Source organism: Balaenoptera musculus, chromosome 13 (genome assembly GCF_009873245.2).
Source record: "Balaenoptera musculus isolate JJ_BM4_2016_0621 chromosome 13, mBalMus1.pri.v3, whole genome shotgun sequence".
Classification (NCBI taxonomy): domain Eukaryota; kingdom Metazoa; phylum Chordata; class Mammalia; order Artiodactyla; family Balaenopteridae; genus Balaenoptera; species Balaenoptera musculus.
This window is the reverse complement of record NC_045797.1, coordinates 9,430,815-9,444,455: the sequence shown is the minus strand read 5'-3', so window position 1 is coordinate 9,444,455 and position 13,641 is coordinate 9,430,815. Positions and strand designations below refer to the sequence as shown.

The 13,641-nt window shown below is 41.1% G+C and overlaps 1 protein-coding gene across 1 annotated transcript in view; it reads left to right on the top strand.

Annotated features, from left to right (window-relative positions):
* FER1L5 (fer-1 like family member 5) overlaps window positions 1-13,641 on the top strand; it is a 57,939-nt gene that overhangs the window by 21,565 nt on the left and 22,733 nt on the right. Inside the window, exon 19 of the mRNA XM_036873192.1 lies at window positions 1,642-1,819. Coding sequence (XP_036729087.1) covers window positions 1,642-1,819 — 178 coding nt within the window. The remainder of the gene's footprint in view (window positions 1-1,641; window positions 1,820-13,641) is intronic.

Here is a 13,641-nt window from a genome sequence, read left to right as displayed (position 1 = left end):
AGTTAAGAGAAATGGGGACACAGTTACAGGGGAGGAGAACTGGAGAGGAGGGAGCAGGTGCCAGAGACCCTTTGGAAACAACGATCAGAGCCACTGACCAACAGGACACTAAGAAGTGAGGCTGACTCCCATTTTCTGCCTCAGGTGGCGAGGTGGGAAGGTGGGGGGCGTACATCAACATGGGCTCCCCAAAGGAGGAACAGGTCTGGGGGAGATGATGAATCCCACCTTTGACGTGTGCTTGTGAGACACCTGCGAAGACCAGTCCCCAAGGCTGCTAGACAGCAGGATGTGTCATCAACACACATGCAAGGATCTATCCAAGGTTCTGGAGGAATTGCCCTGGGGAGTAGGTGGAGTGAAGGGAGAAGGGAGCTGAGGCTGGAGCCCATCGGGAAGCACAGCCTATGAGACTGGAGGAGGAAGAGGGTGACTGCAGAGAGACGGAGGGGGAGTCTGCAAAGCGGAGAACTGAGGCAGCCTCCGGAGGGGAGAATTGCAGAAAGGAGCGATCAGCGATCTGAATGTGGCGGAGAGAAAGGCTGAGGACCCAAAAGTGTGCGCTGGTTATTAGGAAGACACCGGTAGCCTTGGGTCAGGAGAGAAGCCAGGCTGCCATGGGTGGGAGGGAGAAGTTACAGACGGTGCATAGAGGCAAGTGCATAGAAACTTGGCTGCAAAGTTGAAGGAGATAAGATCAGGTCACAGCTAAATAGTGGCTCAGACGGGAGAAGGAGGGTTTTTTTGTTTGTTTGTTTGTTTGTTTTAATTTATTTATTTATATATTTTAAAATTTTTGGCTGTGTTGGGTCTTCGTTTCTGTGCGAGGGCTTTCTCCAGTTGGGGAGAGCGGGGGCCACTCTTCATCGCGGTGCGCGGGCCTCTCACTGTCGCGGCCTCTCTTGTTGCGGAGCACAGGCTCCAGACGCGCAGGCTCAGTAGTTGTGGCTCACGGGCTTAGTCGCTCCGCGGCATGTGGGACCAGGGCTCGAACCCGTGTCCCCTGCATTGGCAGGCAGATTCTTAACCACTGCGCCACCAGGGAAGCCCCCAGGAGGGTTATTTTTTTAAGAGGGGGAGACTTGAGCTAGTGAACAGACTGGGAGAATGCATAAGTAGGGCAGAGGTGGACAGCGGAAATGAGAGAGGGGCTCACATGATGGATGGAGGACCTGAGCAGACGGACCCGCGGTGGGAGGACGGGGTTTGAGAAAAGCCAAGAGCAGGTGTGAGTGTGTATGCATCCTCCGCCACGCACCCTTGCCCACCCTCGGTCTCATCCGATGGGGGGCATTTAGGCAAAAAGGAGAGGGGTAGGGTGGCCCAACTCAGAGTCTAGCCTGACCAGGGAGAAGACCCTCCTGCCTGATTTCAGGAAGAGAAGGAACCAGGACTGGCTGGGTGGAGGGGGCCAGGTGATGGAAGTCCTGGGAGGAACTTCCCTTGATCAGCCAGTGAGTGGGAGTCAAGGCAGGATTTTGAGAGGGGGCAGGGGTTCAGTGATGGTCTAGGTCACCCTGAATAGAAGCAAAGGTGGCTTTTGAAAGAAACTGGGCACCTCATGCTTGCCTCCCTGCCTGTCTCTATAGCCTTGTTCATCCCTTGGCTTACATACTGGGGATTGGTGGGTTATTGTTTTAGAAGCACCAGAACCGCCAAAAGTATGGGCTGTGCGTCATCTTCCTTTCCTGTACCATGATGCCCAACTTTAAGGACCTGATCCAATTCGAGGTCAGCATTGGTCACTATGGAAACAAGATGGACCTGAGTTACAAGCCTCTCGTCTCCACCACACAGTACAGCCAAGTGATATATGATGGTAAGAGTCAGATCCAACCAAAGGGTAGAGAGCAGCCAGTGCATGCTGGGCTCTGTGTTGGTCCTTTTAATGGTATTAGCTCATGGTACATTCATAGGCATTGTTAACCCACATTAGACGTGAGGAAAGTGAGCTTCAGGGAGGTGAAGTTACCTGCCAAACATTGCACAGCTAGCTAGTAGGTGGTGAACCCACGACAAGAACTGAAACTAGGTTTTGACTGCAAGTCCTTCTCTACACTACATTCCACACCACAGCTTCCCAACCTCATCTTCTTTCCTACTACTCTGAACCACCCCCATCCAGCCATGTGGCTACCATCCACTACTCACCTGCCCACCTTCCATCCATCCATGAATCCACTTATCCACGCCTTCATCCATTCAACTACCACCCATCCACTATCCCAAACATCCAACCAACCACCCATCCACCCATCCATCCTTTCATCCAATGTATACTCATTGGACACTTCCATGGGGCACTGTAAGTTTCTCGAAGTGCATTCCCTAGGCCAGCCCCATCAGCATCACCTGGGAACTGATAGAAATGCATATTCTTGGCTTCAGCCCAGACCTACAGAATCAGAAAACAGAACAGCAATCTGTGTTTCAACAAGCCCTCCAGGTGACTGGGATGCATGCTAAAGTTTGAGAACCACTGCTCTAGAGGAACATTCTCTCATTTTCATCTTTGTCAGCTTCACCCTCTTATCACCCATGGAGGGCTTTCCATGCATCCCCCTTGTCTGCCTGTTTTTTTAATAACAGCTTTTTTTGAAATATAATTCACACACCATGCAATTCATCCATGTAAAGTACACAATTCAGTAGTTTTTAGTATATTCACAGAATTGTGCTGCTATCACCATGGTCAATTTTATGACGTTTTCATCACTCCAAAAGGAAACCCTGTACCCAGTAGCTATTTCTCCTCTACCTCTCCAACCTTAGGCAACCACTGATCTACTTGCTGTCTTATAGAGTTTCCTATCCTGGACATTTCATAGAAATAGAATCAAATAATGTATGGTCCTCAGTGACTGCTTCTTTCACTTAGCATAATGGTCTACTTGTTTTTAAATTATGAAATATATACAAAAAGTATATGAAATGTATATGTATAGTTTAAAGAAGAATAATAAAACGTGTACCCATGAACTCACCACCCAGCTTAAAAAGTAAAAAATTATCTTAGAGAGGATGAAAATTGCCGAAGCATCTTAGAAGTTCCATGTGTGCTCTACCCACATCCACTTACCCAAGAAATAGCACGATGCTGAGTCTTGCGATAATCACATCCTTGCTTTTCTTTTTTAATTTTTACCACCTTTGTATGCTATCCTAAACAGCATACTATTTTTGCATTTTGTATATATGGGAACTTTCAGTCTGTATTCATCTGTTTCACATCTTTTGCTCAATATTAAATTTTTATATCAGTATGTAAGCTGAAGTTCATTTTCATTTCTGTGTGTATTCCACTGCATGATTATACCACAAATTATGTGGTTTATGTAGACATTTAGATTGTACCGTTTTCATCTACCGTAATAATGTTGTGAACATTCTTGCACATGTCTCTTGGTCACAAGTGTAAGACTTCCTCTAAATTATATACCCAGGAGTGGAAGAGAAATTCAAAGCAAAAGTAATTATACCAAATTACACTCTCATCAGCATGGTATGAGAGTTGCTATTACTCTGCGTTCTCACCAGTACTTGACCTTGCCCAGCCTTTTCATTCCTGCCAGTCTGGTGGGTATATTACAAGATCTTGATTTGCAATTTCCTGGTTATAAATGGAGGTTGAGCACCTTTTCATATGTTTCCAAGCATTTGTCTTTCCTCATCTTTCTTTTTCAATTTTTATTGGCGTATAGTTGATTTACAATGTTGTGATAGTTGCAGGTGTACAGCAAAGTGAATCAGTTGTACATATACATATATCCACTCTTTTTTAGATTCTTTTCCTATATAGGCCATTGCAGACTATTGAGTAGAGTTCCCTGTGCTATACAGTAGGTCCTTATTAGTTATCTATTTTATATATAGTGGTGGGTATATGTCAATCTCAATCTCCCAATTTATCCCTTTCCCTTCTTTCTCCCCTGGTAACCATAAGTTAGTTTTCTACATCCGTGACTCTATTTCTGTTTTGTAAATAAGTTCATTTGTACCAATTTTTTTTTTGGCCACGCCGCATGGCTTGTGGGATCTCAGTTCCCCGACCAAGGATTGAACCCAGGCCACAGCAGTGAAAGCCCAGAATCCTAACCACTAGGCCACCAGAGAACTCCCTGTACCATTTTTTTTTAGATTCCACATATAAGCAATATCACATGATATTTGTCTATGTCTATCTGACTGACTTCACTCAGTATGGCAATCTCTAGGTCCATCCATGTTGCTGCAAATGGCATTATTTCATTCTTTTTTATGGCTAAGTAATATTCCATTGTATATATGTACGACAGCTTCTTTATCCACTCCTCTGTCGATGGACATTTAGGTTGCTTCCATGTCTTGGCTGTTGTAAATAGTGCTGCAATGAACATTGGGGTGCATGTATCTTTTCAAATTATGGTTTTGTCCAGATATATGCCCAGGAGTGGGATTGCTGGATCATATGGTAGCTCTATATTTAGTTTTCTAAGGAACCTCCATAATGTTCTCCATGATGGTTGTACCAATTTACATTCCCAACAGTGTAAGAGGGTTCCCTTTTCTCCACACCCTCTCCAGCATTTATTGTTTGTAGATTTTTTTTTTGGCCGAGCCGAGCATGGCTTGTGGGATCTTAGTTCCCCCACCAGGTATTGAAGCCGCACCCCCTGCATTGGGAGCGTGGAATCTTAACCACTGGACCGCCAGGGAAGTCCCTCTATTATTCTATTTGGCTGTATTTTTCTTTTTTTCTTTGTTTTTTTGGCTGTATTGAGTCTTTGTTGCTGTGTGCGGGCTTTTCTCTAATTGCGGTGAGCAGGAGCTACTCTTTGTTGTGGTGCGCAGGTTTCTCATTGCAGTGGCTTCTCTTGTTGCAGAGCATGGGCCCTAGAGCGTGCAGGCTTCAGTAGTTGTGGTGCATGGTCTCAGTAGTTGCAGCGTACTGGCTTAGTTGCTCCTTGGCATGTGGGATCTTCTCGGACCAGGGCTCAAACCCATGTCCCCTGCATTGGCAGGAGGATTCTTAACCACTGCACCACCAGGGAAGTCCCTGGCTGTATTTTTCTTATTGATTTGTATGTTATTTTTTTCTGGGAATAATCTTCTGTCAGATATGTGTGTGTTGTAAATATCTTCTCCAACTTTGGAGCTTTCATTCTCTTAATTGTGGCTTTTTCTTTTTTTTATTGAGGTATTATTTACAAACAATAAAATGCACAGACTTTAAGTGTACAGTTGGATGAATTTGGGCACATACATACATCCATGTAGCCATCATGAGTAGAAATTTCCGTCACCCAACAAAGCTGCCATGTACCCCTTTTCAGGCAATCTCTGCAAACCCTGCGGGCAATCGTTGTGCTTTCTATCACTATAGATTTGTTTTGCTTGTTCTACAACTTCACGTAAATGAAATCATGCATATGGTACCCTTTCTTTTCCTATGGCTTCTTTAGCTCAGCCTAGTGTTTTAGATATTCATCCATGTTGTTGCATATTTCAGTATTCCATTATATGAATATGACATTATATGGTAGTATTCCATTATATGAATATGACAGTTTATTTATCCATTCCCCTGTTCATGGACATTTGGGTTGATTCAAGTTTTGGTGTATTATGAGTAAAGCTACTATGAACATTCTTGTACAAATTTTTTTGTGGAAATGTTCTTGCGTTTCTCTTGGGTAAATACCTATAAACGGAATTTGGGTTTTAAAGAAAATACCTAACATTTTTCCAAAGTGGTTGTACCATTTTACACGCCCGCAGCAACGTGTGAGTGTTCCACTGCTCCTCATCCTTGTCAGCTTTTGATATTGTTAGCCTTTTTCGTTTAAGTCATTCAGGTGGGTGTGAGGTTGTACCTAATTGTAATTTTTTTTAATTTATTTTTTTAATAAATTTATTTATTTATTTATTTATTTTTGGCTGCGTTGGGTCTTCTTTGCTGCACATGGGCTTTCTCTAGTTGCAGTGAGCGGGGGCTACTCTTCGCTGTGGTGCGCAGGCTTCTCATTGTGGTGGCTTCTCTTGTTGCAGAGCAAGGGCTGTAGGCACACGGGCTTCAGTAGTTGTGGCACGCAGGCTCAGTAGTTGTGGCTCGTGGGCTCTAGAGCGCAGGCTCAGTAGTTGTGGCGCATGGGCTTAGTTGCTCCACGGCATGTGGGATCTTCCCGGACCAGGGCTCGAACCCGTGTCCCCTGCATTGGCAGGCAGATTCTTAACCACTACACCACCAGGGAAATCCCCCTAATTGTAATTTTTAATTTCCATTTCTTAATCACTAATGATACCGAGCATCTTTTCATGCTCACATATCTTTCTTTAGTGAAGGACTATTCACGTTTTTGCCTATCTTTCATTGTTTGTCTTTTTATATGACATCGCAGGAGTTCTTTTATATTTTCGATACAAGTCCTTTGTCAGATATGTTCTGCTAATATTTTCTTCCACTCTGTGGTTTGATTTTTCAATTTCCAAGCAGTGTCTTAGGAAGATCAGAAGTTTCGAATTCTGATGTTTAATTTGTTGATTAGCTTATCTTTTAGAGTAGTGCATTATGTGGTCTAAGAACTAATTGTCTACCCCAAACCAAGATCGTGAAGATATTTCTCCTGTGTTTTCATTCTATAAGCTTTATAAGTTAGCTTCTTTGTTAGGATTATGGCCTAACTTGACTTAATTTTTGTATCTAATATGAGGAGGGCTCAGATTCTTTTGGTCTATACAGATATCCAATTCAGCACCATTTGTTGAAAGACTATTCATTTCCACATTGAATAACTTTGACACCTTTGGTGAAAATTGATCAACCATATATTGTGGGTCTCTTCTAGAATCCCTATTCTGTTCCATTGATCTGTTTGTCTATCTTTATGCCAATATCACTGTCTTGATTACGGTAGCTCTAAAGCAAGTCTTGAAATCAGGTAGTGTAAGTCTTCCAACTTTGTTGTTCTTTTACAAAATAATACAATTTCTAGCTATTCTGGTTCCTTTCCATTTTCATACAAATATTAGCATCAGCTTGACAATTTCTACCAAAAAAAGCCTGCTGGAATTTTCCTGTCTTTTGTTTTAATCAAATGTTTTTATTTGTTTTGTTTTGGTTTGGTTTTAGTTTTGCATTCTATCTTCGCTAATTGACTTACTAGCTATACATCTTTGATTATTTTTAGTGGTTGCTTGGGATTACAATAGTGACCCTTAACCTATCAGAGTCTACCTTGAGGTTAATATTATGCTACTTACATATAATAATTGTTATATTTATTACATATAATATGTAATACAATTATAATAGCATAATTGTATATTTTCACCTTCTTGTATACACTCTCAAATTGGTTTGCTAGTTTTTTTTTTTTGCCTGATTTTTTTTTTTAAACATCTTTATTGGAGTATAATTGCTTTACAATGGTTGTGTTAGTTCTGCTGTATAACAAAGTGAATCAGCTATACATATACATACATCCCCATATCTCCTCCCTCTTGCGTCTCCCTCCCACCCTCCCTATCCCACGCCTCTAGTTGGACACAAGGTTTGCTGGTACTTTGATTAGGATTTTTGCATCTGTATTTATGAATGAGATTGACTGCAATATTTTTCTTGTAATGTCCTTGTTTGGTTTTAATATCAAGTTATACTACCTCATGAAATTGATTGAGTAGCATTTCTTCTTTTACTCTCTAGGAGCATTTGGGTAAGACTGGATCATGTATTCCTTGAAGTTGGCAGAACTCACCTCTAAATATGAAGCTGGTGGGTTTTTTTCTGCAATGATTTAAATACAGATTTATTTTACTTTACGCCTATTCAGCTTTTCTGTCTTTTAAAGTCAATTTTGGTAAGTTTAATTTGTCTAGGAATTTATAAATTTCATCTAAGTTTTCAAATATTTCAGCATAAAATTGTTCATAATATCTTTACTTTTTTTATTGTGGCAAAATATATATAACATAAAATTTTACCATTTTAACCATTTTTAAATGTGGAATTAAGTACATTCACAATGTTTAACAATCACCACTATTTCGAGAATTCTTTCATCATCCTAAACAGAAACTCTACCCATTAAACAATAAATCCCCTTTCCTTCTCCACCGAGCTCCTGGTAACCTCTATTCTACTTTTTGTCTTTTCTGGATTTGCCTATTCTAGATACTTCGTGTACGTGGAATCATATAATATTTGTCCTTTATGTCTGGTTTATTTCAGTTAGCATAATGTTTTTATCCATATTGTAGCATGTGTGAGAACTGCATTCCTTTTTATGGCTGAATAATATCTAATTGTATGTACATATCACATTTTGTTTAACTCTTCATCTGTTGATGGACACTTTCGTTGCTTCCACCTTTTTGGCTATTGTGAATAGTGCTGCTATGAACATTGGTGTACACATACCTGTTTGAGTCCCTGTTTTTTAATTATTTTGGGGTTTTATACCTAGGAGCGGTAATTCATGTTTAACTTTTGAGGAACCATCAAACTATTTTCCACCATAGTTTCTTATGTTATCTGTTTAATCTGTGCAATATCTAAAAATATCTCTCCTTATTTTATTCTCTGTGGGGTTTGTGTGTGTGTAACTTTTCCAATCTTTTACTATTGCAAATATGCTGCTAAGACACAGTCTTATTCGTAATTATTTCACATGAATCAGTACATCAGTAGGATTCATTTCCCAAAATGGAACTGGTCAAGTGTGTTTGCATCTTGGCAGATATTGCAAAACTGCCCTCGGTGCTGGTCATTTTCTCGTTTGCTCTCAGCTCCTCCAGCAAGAGGGGACCTTTGCAATGCTTTGTTCTCTATCAAGCTTCATTCTTGCCCTTCCTCACTCCATAGCTCAGGGGCTGAACACCTGCAAACTCCATTTCCCAAATTCCTTTGTCAGATGATAGAAGGGGAGATATTCTTGTTCCCTTCCTTTCTCTTCTCCTCTCCTCCCCTCCTCTCACTCTTTCACCCTCCTCCTCCTTTCTTCCCCTTCCTCTTCCTCTCTCTCTCTGATTCAGGAGACGTCTCTGGAAGTAGCTACATCCCTTCAGAGATCCCAGCTTGACTCCCATCTCTCCATGGTTCCAGCCTTGGCCAGGCAGCCCCTCCTCTTCAGTTTCACTACTGGCTGGGCATCATTTTTCTGAGTGGTTCCAGTACCCCGTTGCAGCAAACTCAGTGATGCAGCCATGGCTCTGCGTTTGTCTCTGGTCATACCACTGCGTCCCTTCCCCCCAGCCATGGAAGTAGTAGCTTCTTCCTCCAGTTACTAATGTCTCAGTAACTTCAGTTTCCCCTTTTTGATCTCTTGGCCCTTTCATAAACGTATTTTCTCTATCAAATCCCCTCTGTTTCAAATATCTGGTATGATGTTTTCTTTTCCTGGCTGGACCCTGACTGATTATCCTCCATAAATGTTGTACCATTGTACACTCCTGAAATGTGAGAGCCTTATCAAAATCTGGCATAAACTTTTGGATTTTTATCAGTCCGATAAGTGAAAAATGGTATTTTGGTATAGTTGTCATTTGCATTTCTCGCATTATAAATGAGGTTAGACATATTTTCATATGTTTAAAAGTCATTTGTATTTCCCTTGGTGTTAGTTGACTGTTTATATAATTTTCTCTTTTATTCTATTGGGATGTTAGCCATTTTCTTATTGATTTCTAGTATCCTTTCAAATATTAGGGAAATTAGGCCTTTGTGATATGAGCTCTAAATATGTATCTTCTATTTGTCTCATAGCTTTGCTTATGGTGTTCTGGGGTTTTTTTTTCCCCCATGAAAACTTTTTTTTTAATGTATGCAAACTATTTGTTTTATGGCTTCTGGCTTCTGAGTCATAATTAGATCTTTTCCACTCCAAATTTATTAAGGAATTCTCTCATGCTTCTTTCTAGAAGTTTGTGGTTTCTTAAAGTTTCGTAACTAATACCTTTTCTCTTTCTGATTTTTTTTTTCCCCTATAAATTTCTTCATTTTTTTGTCCAGCTGCCCAAAGGTTCTTTCTTTATCTTGAAAGTCCAATAACTTCAGTAGGATGTGGCCACATGTTCATCCTCTGGGGTCAGTTTTCCCTGGCATATGGTGTACCTTTCAATATGTAGATTCAAGTCTTCTTTTCTTTTGTTAGTAATTTATTTAATGGTGTAATTTACATACCATAAAATCCACTTGTTTTGTACCATTCAATAAATTTTAGTAAATTTACAGAGTTGGACAGCCATCACCGTGCCCCATCTTAGAACCTATCTCCCCAAGAAATCCCTCATGTTTGTTTGGAGTCATTCTCGCATTCCCATCCCAGGGCCCACGCAACTACCAATCTCCTTCTGTCTCTGTGTATTTACTTTTTCTGGACTTTTCATATTAAAGGCATCGTACAATATGTGGCCTTTTGAATCTGGCCTTCACTTGGCATAATGTTGTAGAGGCTTATCCACGGTGTAGCATACATCAGTCCTTCATTCCTTTTTATCGCCTAATAGTATTCCGTCATACACATGTATCATTCATCATTTGTTAATCCACTCATTAGTTCATGGTCACTGTGCTACCTCTACTTCTTGTCTATTATGAATAAAGCTGCTATGAACGTTTATGTACAAGTCTCTGTGTGGACATATAGCTAGAAGTGGAATAGCTTTTTTAAGACACTGCCAGACTTTTCTAAGGTGACTGCACCATTTTACATTCCCTCAGCAACGTGTGATGCTGCAGTTTCTTCACTTCCTCGACAATGTTCGTTATTTCCTCTTTTTATGTATTTATTACTGTGGATATGTATCTCATTGTGGCTGTAATTTGCATTTCCCTAATATCTAATGATACTGAGCATCTTTTCATGTGCTCTTAGCCATTCATGCATCTTCTTTGCTTATATGTCTATTCAAACCTTCTGCTCATTTTTTAGTTGGATTGTTTGTCTTATTATTGAGTTGTAAGAGTCCTTTATATACTCTAAATACAAGTCTTTTATCAGATATATGATTTGCAAATAGTCTGTGGCTTGTCTTTTCCTTTTCTTAATGGTGTCTTTTGAAGTGCAAACATTTTCAATTGGCTGAAGTTCAATTTTTTTTTTTCTTTTATCGCGTCATATCTAAGAACTCTTTGCCCAAACCAGGATCATGAAGATTTTCTCCAATTTTTTCTTCTAAAATGTTTTAGTTTTAATTCTTACGTTTAGCTCTATGATTCATTTTTAATTAATTGGCATATGGGTATCCAATTTTTCAAGCACCATTTGTTAAAAGGACTATCCTTTTCCCATGTGAGTTTTTTTAAATTATATTTTTAAATATTCTGTTCCATTGTTCAGGTTTTCTACTTTGGGGTCTCCATTTATGGGCTTAACAATTCTCCTTGGTTTTCTTCTATATCTGTCATTTTCTCCCTGATCCTTCTTGGCTCTTTATTTCCATCTTATTTTGGTCGCTTTTCTTATTTCTGTGCCTCTCACTGGATTGTCTGCAGAGTCTAATGTCCCTTGGGCTTCCTTTCATGTGGTCTTCCTTCCTGTGATGTTTTTGTTTTTTTTTCTATTCGTTTTCTGAGTTTTGCCGGCTCACATGTCCTTGTCTGACTCCTGAGTTCGTTCTGGGGGTGTATTTTTGCTGGCACTTTCTGCGCTCGGCTCCCATCAAGCCGTGACTCTCGCTGTCTGTCTTGCTATTCATTCCCCCCAGGTGACTTCTGCCACCCTTCAACACTTGCAGCTTCTAGGGCACTCACAGTTGCTTTTGGCAGCCCTTATGTGTATTTTGAACCTGCAGATTATATCTGTCTCCTTGTTTTGCTGAAAATTGAGTTATTTTCCTTCTCCTTGTTGCTTTTGTATGCTCTCCAAGAGTAGAAGAAGAAAATTGCTATCTTGTATTGGCACGCTCATATCTGAGAGCCCCAGTCATGGATCTCTGCTTATTTATCATTCCAGTGATTCACTCAGTGCCAGGGTCTGAAACAGGCGTCTTTCCAACAATTCTGGATAATTATAAAATATTTTCTCTTTGAAAATTACCTCTTCCCCTTTTCTTTCCTAGCTCTGTCTCGAATTCACTCTATCCTCTGTGGAACTTCTCATTCTGTTCTGCACATTTTAAAATCTTTCGGGACTTCCCTGGTGGCAGAGTGGTTAAGAATCCGCCTGCTAATGCAGGGGACACGGGTTCGAGCCCTGGTCCAGGAAGATCCCACATGCCGCGGAGCAACGAAGCCCGTGCACCACAACTACTGAGCCTGTGCTCTAGAGCCCGCGAGCCACAACTACTGAGCCTGAGTGCCACAACTACTGAAATCTGTGCGCCTAAGAGCCCATGCTCTGCAACAAGAGAAGCCACCGCAATGAGAAGCCCACGCACCACAACGAAGAGTAGCCCCTGCTCACCGCAGCTAGAGAAAGCCCACGCGCAGCAACAAAGACCCAACGCAGCCAAGAGAGAAAGCAAGCAAGCAAGCAAGCTATCAAATCTGGTCCATTTAATATGGACCATTAAAAAAAAAAATCTTTCTTCCACGTTTTTCATCTCTCTGGGCTGCATTCTGCATAATTTCTTCTGGATTTTTCAGGAGAGGCCTTAGGTAATCAACCACTCTATTAAAAACTTCTGGCAGATCCCTATCCCTCTCCCTCACTTCATCCTTCTCCATAGCATTTTCCACCATTTGACCCACTGTATTTTATGTATGTTGCCTTTTTTGCTCCCACTATTTTCTTAAATTCTTGAGTAAACTTTTGATTCAAGTATAACACATCTATGGAAAAGTACACAAACCAAAGCGTCCAGCTCAATGAATTATCGCAAGGCAAACATACCCACATAACAACATTCAGACCACGAAACAAAGTCCCAACATCCCAGAGGCCCCTTGAGCCCCTCAGCCCCCCTCTACTGAGGGCTGCTACCCCTCTCCTGACTGCCAGTTGGTTTTGTCTGGTTTTTTTAACTGTATATAAAAGAAATCATATAGTATGCATTGTTTTGTGCCTGGCTTCTTTTGCTCATCATTTTATTTGTGAAATGCATTCACAAACCTAAATGCTGTTGGGTGTAGTTGTGGCTCATTTATTCTCATTGCTGTATAGTATTCCATTGTGCAAATACCGTGATTTATTTATGCCTTCTACTGCTGAAGGAGATTTTGGTGGTTGCTAATTTTGGACTGTTATGAGTAGTGCTGCTGTGAACATTTTTCTTTTGATAATGCTGTTCTATGCCTTTCTGTTGGTTGTATACCTAGGAGCAGAATTGCTGGGGTAGAGGGTATGTATATTGCTTCTTAGCTGCTCGTTTTCTTGGAACTTTATCTGTGGGAATCCTTTGGGACTTGACCCAAATTTCATGCTCCGGTGAGGATTTGTCTTTGCCTCCTCTAGTTACTTGGGGCACTGCCAACCAGAGACCGCATCAAGTTTTCTCCAGACCGTGCAGGTGGCATGAGTGCAGAATGCAACCTACATGAGGCCTCACTTGTGGTTACAAATTTTCGGGAAAATTCCTGCCGCTCTACCCGGAGCCACGCTGGAGATGGGCAAGTTTCCTTACTGTCTTCTTCCGTGTGGTGGATTCTTTCTCACTGATTGAGGGTTTAGGGTTGGCAGTGCCAGCTCTGCATAGCAGACTAGTTTCCTCGGGCTGCCATCAGAA